An 8,504-nucleotide genomic window follows, 5' to 3' on the forward strand; every position below is an offset into this window, starting at 1 on the left:
TGCTTTCTTTGTCTAAATTGTGTTTAATCTATGGCACTCTGAAGATGGCGCTGATTCCCTAATTTTTATCCTATCTCTATCCTTTTTCCACTTATTCGTTCTCTTTGTCTATATTGTTCTATAAAATTTATGTTTTTAAAGGCTCGGATATCTAATTAATTTAATAATTTATTTGGATTTGTAATAAAAATACAAGAATGTTTTGTGTTAAAAATTATACAGATTATATAATTTTATTTAATACACAAATGTATTTATATACATGTGAAATAGGAACATCTACTATATTAAATTTTTTTATTTTCAAATTTAAGAATTTGTATGGTAATTTGTATGCAACTAAACAGTATTTATTGTAATGTCTTTGGTATTTGACGTTAGTTAACGCGTTGATGCTCTATGCAAATGTTACCACCATACCAGTATATAAGAACGTATTGTGACGCTACAGAACATGTATTCAAAGAATGTGTTGCAGTGATGGTGCTTAATATTTATAAATATAGTGTTTGTGAAACAAATATAATAATTTGAATAACAGTGTTGCAGAAATTATTCTCAATAAAACGAATTATATATTATAATATTCTGTATGCTATAAATGTATATACACTTAAATTACAATAAAACGTTTATACCAGTAATTGAATTTTCAACAATATAATATTATTAAAGATTTATTAAGGTAAATTTAATTTAAATGATACATATTTAATTTTTTGTGACATGTATATAATGATTAAAAAGGTTAAATATATATTGGAAATGATTTAAAACAATTATCTAATTTGAGGTTATAATCATAATCTTTTTTTTTATATAATAATTTATATTATATTCTTTTTATAGATGAATGATAAAGATCCAACAAGTGTTATTCAAATGATAAAAGATCTTAGATCAGGTTCTGAAGCATATCGTAAGAGTAATAATAGTGTGCCTGTAAAATTATCAGGAACTACATATACATCAGTACTTGACACTGATGAATGTATAATTTCACCAAAAAGACCAAAGTTGAGTGATTCTAATAATTCTAATTTAAATAGAAGTGAAACAGAGAATATTCCTGGTAGTCCATGGGAATGGAGAAGATTAAAAGGAGAGGTAATATGTTTCCAATTAATGTTATATATAAATTTTTGAAAATGAAGTATTTCAAAAATCTATATTTTATTAGGTTATATCTTTGAAAACAAGATTATCTCATCAAGAAGCTGCTGTACAACAGCTTCATAAAATACGTAGACAAATGGAAGAAGTTTTTGAAAAAGAAAAAGGTATTTTAGAAATACAAGTAGAGCAAGATAAACAAACAATTAAACAATTAGAAGTACGACTTGACATTTCACGTAGAACAATTCAGGATACTCGCGAAGCACAGGCTGCTGCAGAAAAAGAATTGTTTGAGGTATAATATCTATATATAATTTAATTATTTTAATGATCTTCCACTTATATATATATATTATATATTATATATATTATATATTTAATATATAAAATTTTTTGTAGGTAAAAACAAATTTGGAACAGAAAATTATGACATTAATGAATGAAAATGCAAAGTTATTAGGTGATTTTAAACATACATCTACCCAAGAAAATAAAGCAGTAACAAAAGATTTTACTGATGGATTTGATACACAATCAAAATTAGAATCAGCACAAACAAGAATAAAACAATTGGAAGAAAAATTGAAGGAATATCAAATAAAGCAGCAAGAATTGGAATTACAAAATGTAGAATTTCAGGCTATAAAAATAAAGGTTGAGAGGTTAGAATCAGAAAAGATGCAATGGGAGGAGGGAAAAATGTTCACTGCAAAAGCAGCAAAAGCAAACGAACTTGAGAAAGAATTAATTATTGCAAAAGAAACCATTGCTTCATTAAGAGAATCTGTTAGAGGGAAACTACTTTTAGAAGAACAAATGTCTAATGTAATGAAAAGGTATGTAACGGAATATAATATAATATAAAGGAATATTTTTCTATATCTCTATGATTGATAAATATTTGCTATTTATTGTGTTTAAATATGTTTTTATTTTTCTGTAGATTAGAACATACAGAAAGAGTGGAACAACAAGTTGCAATGCTTGAAGCTAAAAAAACGGAGCTTTCGTTACGTTTGGCTGAATATGAATCTATTGGAATTACAGGACCATCTGCTCTAAAACGTGAATTGAATCGATTGCAACAAGCCGAATTAGTTTTAAAAGCAGAAGAAGGACAACTCAGATCGAAACTTGATGCTGCGTTAAGGGAATCACATACTTTATCAAAAAATTACGAAGACGCTAAAAAATTAGCTATGAATGTGACAGTTTCCAAAGAAAAATTGAATACATATGTGGGTAGACTACAAAAAAAAATGTTACTTATCACGAGGGAGAGAGATAGTTATCGACAACAATTAGATTTGTACGAAAAGGAAATATCTATAGATAGCAATAATGCAATAACCGAAAGAATACCTGCGCTGGAACGCACGATAGATGTTTATAGGTAAATTTAATTTTCATTTGAAAGTTTTTATCCTCAATATTAATATGATTATTGAAGAGATTTATATTTTCAGGGATTTAGTTGCCAAATTAGAAAGTGATCTACAAGCAGCCGAAGGCTATAACCAAACAGAAGAGTGTAATAAATTAAAGGAAGAAGTTGAGCGATTAAAGGGAGAATTGGAACATCGAGCACTAAAAGGTGACTTCAATTCCAATGCAAGAGTATTACACTTTACAATGAATCCTGCTGCTATCGCAGAACAACAGGCGGAAGAGAAGCAAAAGGCGTTGTTATGTGAACTGGAGGAACTTAGGGCAAAAGTAATGCAAGGTGGAATTAATGCGACAACATCTTCTCTTCAAGCACAAGGTAATTATTTATTTTATTATTATTATTATTATTAGAAAAATAAATTTAAATTTTATTTTTATTAAAATCTGTTCTTAAATAAAAAATTAAATTAAATTAAATAAGAAATTTTTAAATAGGATAATCAACGATGAATGAAATCTTTTTTTTTCCTATAAACTTTTTTAATTATAACTATTTATATTATTTTAATTTATAACTATTTTAACTTATAACTATTTTAACTTTTTTCATTTTATTTTCAGAAATAGCAGAACTCAAACAGACTCACGAGATCAAAATAGCTCGTCTCAAAGAGGCTTTCAAAGCATCCTCGCAAGAATATCGACAAGCTTGTTATCAATTATTTGGTTGGCGAGTAGATAGAACAAAGGAAGGTCAATATAAATTGTATAGTCAGTACGCTGAATCACCAGATGATTTTTTGTTTTTCAAAATCGGAGAGGAAGGAGTGAATCTTCTAGAGACTGCTTTCTCTGCGACTCTTGGAGCATTGGTGGAGCAATATTTACAACAACAACACAGCGTACCTATGTTTCTCAATGCCGTGCAATCAGATTTATTTAATCAGCAAACTATGACGAACATTCTAAGTGTACCTTCCTAATCGCCAATTAATTTTCGTGTACGAGATCTGGTATAAAGAAAGCGAGACAGCTTTGAAAAACTTTTATTTTTGACAAGTCATATAGTTCAGAAATTATATTCTTTGCGACAATCCTTACTGGTTTTTATTATTTATTTCATATCTTAAAACATTTTTTTTGAAAGAACTTTTTAAATGAATTAGTTGGAAGATAAAATTTAATAATTAAAATCCATAAGATGTTAATATAATTTTTTAAATCATTTATTTTATATATATTCTTTTAATTATGAAATTAATAATATTTAAATGCATTTCCTAGCAAAAAGTAAAAATTTATTATAGTGATAGTAGATTAGTTCGTCCTGATATATTTTTTATTGCTAGATCTCGTAGATCTTATAAAAAAGTTCATCCTCGAATAACATTTATTCATTACATAATCATGTGTTTTTAATGAATGGGAGTAACAAATAAAACTGCCATATTGCTTTTAAGATATATTATTTCATCTAGTTTCATGTGTCATCGATTAGAATTTCTTTTAATTTCTTATGAAATTAAATTCGATGTAATTAATCGTAATCAAATATAATCGAATCGATACATCTTGTTTATTCCATATTGGTATTTGAAATGAAATATCAATTATGTTCATGATGCGAGATCAATCTATATTATTTACATTCGTTATAATAGAAGTCGGTCAATTTTTAATAATTAATAAAATTATCCGCAACAATAGTAGCTGAATGTTATGAAATAATAATTTAGATATTAAGTTGTGGTTAACATTCCTGATAGCAAATTAATATTTTTTATTGATCATGAAAACAACATTCAACGTGTAAAAAATAATTTTTTAACTTGTTTTTATACATATATATATAGAATGCTTAAAATATTCTTATTTTACGAATCACTTACATGAGATATTTACTTTTACATAGGATATTCGATTATAAATAGTAAAATGTATAATAATGTATTGTGTTCTTATTTTTGAAATATTTATTTTTTAATCTATTAAAAAAAGAACACAAACAAACAAATAGAATAAGTGAAATAAAAGTTAGAAAATTATTGAATAATTTTTAGCAATTGGATTAAACATAATTTAGATAATTATTTTTATTCTTTTTATTCACTTATGTCAATATTAATCTTCGAAAACGAAATATCACTTTACTAGTAAGTTAAGTTGAAATTAGTTTGACCATTGCGGCGATCTAACACTTAACGCGAGAAACACAATGGTATTCGTCTCTATAACTTAGGGATTTCCAACTTCAGAAACTTCAGGTTCTGTCTGTGTTCGAATAGATTGACTCAAGACAGACGATGTTAATCTCGCGTCCAATTCCGTCGGTACACGGAATCAGAAACTTCACCAAAAGAAACATTCTGTTAACGTACACTGATAGTCTGTTTGCTTTCGCTCTTGTTCCTTGTAAATTTCTCTCATTAATCAACAATGGAACGTTGCACAAATGAACTAACTAAACTTTCGTCATATCAATTCTTTTATTTCTCTTTAACGAAATAAAATATATTTTACTCTTAACAAAAGAGATCTATGTTCAAAAGTCATCGTTTAGAATTTCATTGATTTTTTATTAATTTTTATTAATTTTTACATTATCTATATATATATATAGATATACATACAATATATATAATTTTAAAACTGTAAAAATGTCGAGCAATGTATCATTTCCATACTCTCTTTATTCAATTTCCTTTAAAAACCTCATCATATATTTTCTCTGCTCTAACTTACTCTAATGAAGTTAAATATCACAAAAGAAAGCATAATTCTAGTCTAAATCATATTTTTTCTTCAAGTTACCTTCTAAAAATATCATTCATGAAATATGAAGGAGAATAAATTAAAAAAAAAAGGAGAAACCTTCAACACTTCACTCTCAAAGCTTTCAAAAGAGAAGCCAAAGAGAAATATGATATCAAAAGAAACAAAATTAAATCTAAAATTTTTTCGAAACTTTACATTAAAAAAACTACTGTTCATCTAAATTATACTCAATATTATTACATATTACGCAAATTCTAAAAAAAGGACAGTTCCAATTCTTTTATTCAAAGTTTTCAAAAAAAAAAAAAAATATTTTATCCATTCTTCTGATTCTTATGAAATATGATTATGATTCTTCTCCATTGGAAATCATAGTTTATTTAATTTGCATTTATTGTTGGGATGCACTATATATTTCAAAAAGAGGAGAAAATATTTTCACATCTTCAGAAATTTTCAAACAAGAATCCATAGTTGTTCAGTATCGTTTATAATATAATATATCATGTTTATTTTTGTATCTTTTTTTTGTATTTTCAAATTGCTCGATACTTTATTTCTTTATTCAAATATTGCTTTAATCGTACTAATTTAAAGATCGTAGATCAATTCATAGTTCGAAAGAAAAGCCTCGTTTCGCTTAGAGTGTGAAAAATTCCTCAGCAGAGAGATGCTTGCTTACATTTCATATTTTTAAACAATTATAATTCATAATTCAATAAGTAATACATTATATTTTCTATGTTATTTTATTTTAATGGAACAACAAAAAAGAATACGATTCCAAAAAAAAAAAAGAAAAAATTATATCCAGTAAACTTTTAGATCAGAAATCATCAGAAATCAGTTCCTTTATTATATAGTCCATTACAGTATTCAACTAAGTAGTCGTTTATAATCCAAAAACATATATATAAAGGAAGAAAAAAAAAAAAAAAAAAATACAGAAGAGGGATTCCTCCTTGAGGAGCCAGAAAATCGTTCATCTCAATTACGCGGTTTCACCGTGTCCAAGGAGGTAACTTTTCGAATTCTCCACGAGTATGGAACGACACAGAGGAGGATTGTATGGACTGTTCCCTCAGGATCCGTTAGCGGACTGCCACCTTGTCCCTACGTGTCCGAAAGAAGGACAGCCTGCTCCCAAAGGAATGATACCAATTGCATTGTCCGCGAAGAAAAACTATTTCGAGGGTTGCGGTCTTTATTATAGGAGAAGTCATCCTCGTACAACTTACGAGACCGAATTGAACGAGTGTGAATTGTATGTGTATGTGTGTGTCTACGCGTACGTGTTTTCGAGCATTTATTATTGCACGAGGTAAATAGCCGAACTGGGAACGACGTAGTGTAGGGAAAGGGAATAGTTTAATAATCAATGAGCTTGGGGGGTGTAATGAAGTTACTTATTTTTGTGTTTCTTTGAATCACCTTTATCTTTGAGATATATTCGTGGAAATTAATGAAAAGGTGATATAACTACACTTTTATAAAAATGAGATAAGTATATTTCAATAGAATGTACTTGAAAAAAGTACATAGTAGAAAGTATCATTGAATTAGTTATAATATCAAATTTAATTATCCTTGTTTTCAAAATTATTTTGAGAAATTTTTTGCGTATATGTTTTTAAAGATAATATTTAAATATTATTAACACAATTATTAACACAGGATTGTTTTGCCGGAACTCAAGATGGCTCCCAAATGAGTTCTTTCTGATTAGTTTCATAATTTCGTTTTTGAATGAGAGATCGTAAATCATATGTTGCATTAAAGTATATTGCATTATTCGATTATTAATTGCGCTTTGTGGACTTATATTTCTTATTATTTCATTATCGACGATTGCTAATTATCAAATTTATTACAATACTTGATTAGTTAGTTAGTTATTGCAACCTAGTAGAATTAATAATTAATTCAGTTTCGACGTTTCTTGTTCAAAGTGTCCATCAAGTTTGAGTCTTCAATGAGAATCTATATAATCTTCCAAGAACACGTATCTCATAGTATATCAAATTCTCATATCAAATTCTCAACTCTTTATTAAGATTTGACCAATAATAAAAATGTTAAAAGTAACGTTTCATTCGTATACATTAATGTATAATCATTACCAATACAACCACTAGAAAATTATAACTTTTAATTAATAAATTCACGTAATATTACATTAATTACATTAATTATAAGTTTCAACCAGCAAAATCGTCACGAATTTAACAAACGACAAAACAACAACCGCCAACAATTTATTCAAAGTGCAAAAACTGCACTTTTTTTCATTTTATCTTCGTTAAAATAATAACCGGATATCCCCACAAAAATTATCACGATGCAAAAATAATTAAACGACTCCCGCGAGGAATCGTTTATACACCTCCCCGCTCTACGATTCTTTACAAAAATACCCCTATATTTAATCCAAATTTCCGAAAAATCACGTCCCACGATAAAATCAATACTCTCTCTTTCTCTCTCTCTCTCTCTCCCTCGCTATTCTTTTCTATCGCGAAACAATCGTTTGGAAATATGTCCGAACACACCCTCCCTTCACATACCCCCCAGCTCGAATTCGAGCGAACGAAAAACACGTAGAAACACACACGTGGTGCGTCGGATACGGCAACGTGGTGGGAAGGGTGCACGTTTTGTACGTGCACCAGAAGGATGTACTACGGTGTAACTACTGGATGACCAAAAGCATTTCGAGGGGGGTGCTGGCTGGGCGACGACAGGAACTCGATAGAACGGCGCCAGCTGCGAAGGGAGCTCGATAGTAGACGGGAACTCCCCATCCGAAACTCCATTATCCTTAATTATAATCGCGTTTAATCGCAAACTCATCCAACTACCTTCCATATGCGCGCCAGCCACGCATCGACTCTCTCCGCTTTAATTCGCGATCACGTCGAATGGCCCCTTGCTTATCAATTCGGGATCAACCCTTTCGCAGGCGACACGTAGAATAATCTGGCGTGACAGGATCCTCGGAGAAACGATTCTTGCGGCGTTGCTGTAATGTGAGTGATTCTAAAAATAAATGGACGATGATGGTAATTGGGATGTATAGGAGTTGAAAAAGTAAGAGGATTTTATGCAAGGGATAAGAAATTTAAGAATTTCGTTTTTATTAATTATTTACGACAAAAATATCTATTATGTGCTATTATATTTTTATTGTATTAGAGATTGATAGTAATAATTTTATAGATAGAAAT

At 28.8% G+C, this 8,504-nt stretch overlaps 1 protein-coding gene across 1 annotated transcript; it reads left to right on the plus strand.

Moving 5' to 3' along the window:
- The first annotated feature begins 214 nt into the window (after positions 1-214).
- Positions 215-3,599, plus strand: LOC122718531 (mitotic spindle assembly checkpoint protein MAD1). Its single transcript, XM_043943634.1, has 7 exons — positions 215-685; positions 850-1,107; positions 1,181-1,411; positions 1,516-1,952; positions 2,060-2,509; positions 2,583-2,881; positions 3,127-3,599. The coding sequence occupies exons 2-7, from the start codon at positions 850-852 to the stop codon at positions 3,486-3,488; spliced, it is 2,037 nt and encodes a 678-aa protein (XP_043799569.1). The 5' UTR covers positions 215-685; the 3' UTR covers positions 3,489-3,599.
- The last annotated feature ends 4,905 nt before the right edge of the window (positions 3,600-8,504 follow it).

This window comes from Apis laboriosa, unplaced genomic scaffold (genome assembly GCF_014066325.1).
Source record: "Apis laboriosa isolate Shangri-la unplaced genomic scaffold, ASM1406632v1 scaffold64_cov150, whole genome shotgun sequence".
Taxonomy (NCBI): domain Eukaryota; kingdom Metazoa; phylum Arthropoda; class Insecta; order Hymenoptera; family Apidae; genus Apis; species Apis laboriosa.

Excerpts from the sequence above, each read along its gene's own strand:
- LOC122718531 (XM_043943634.1), top strand. The coding sequence starts at position 850 with ATGAATGATAAAGATCCAACAAGTGTTATTCAAATGATAAAAGATCTT. Across the intron at positions 1,412-1,515 it reads CAGAAAAAGAATTGTTTGAG|GTAAAAACAAATTTGGAACA; the intron begins GTATAATATCTA and ends AATTTTTTGTAG. Across the intron at positions 2,882-3,126 it reads ATCTTCTCTTCAAGCACAAG|AAATAGCAGAACTCAAACAG; the intron begins GTAATTATTTAT and ends TTTTATTTTCAG.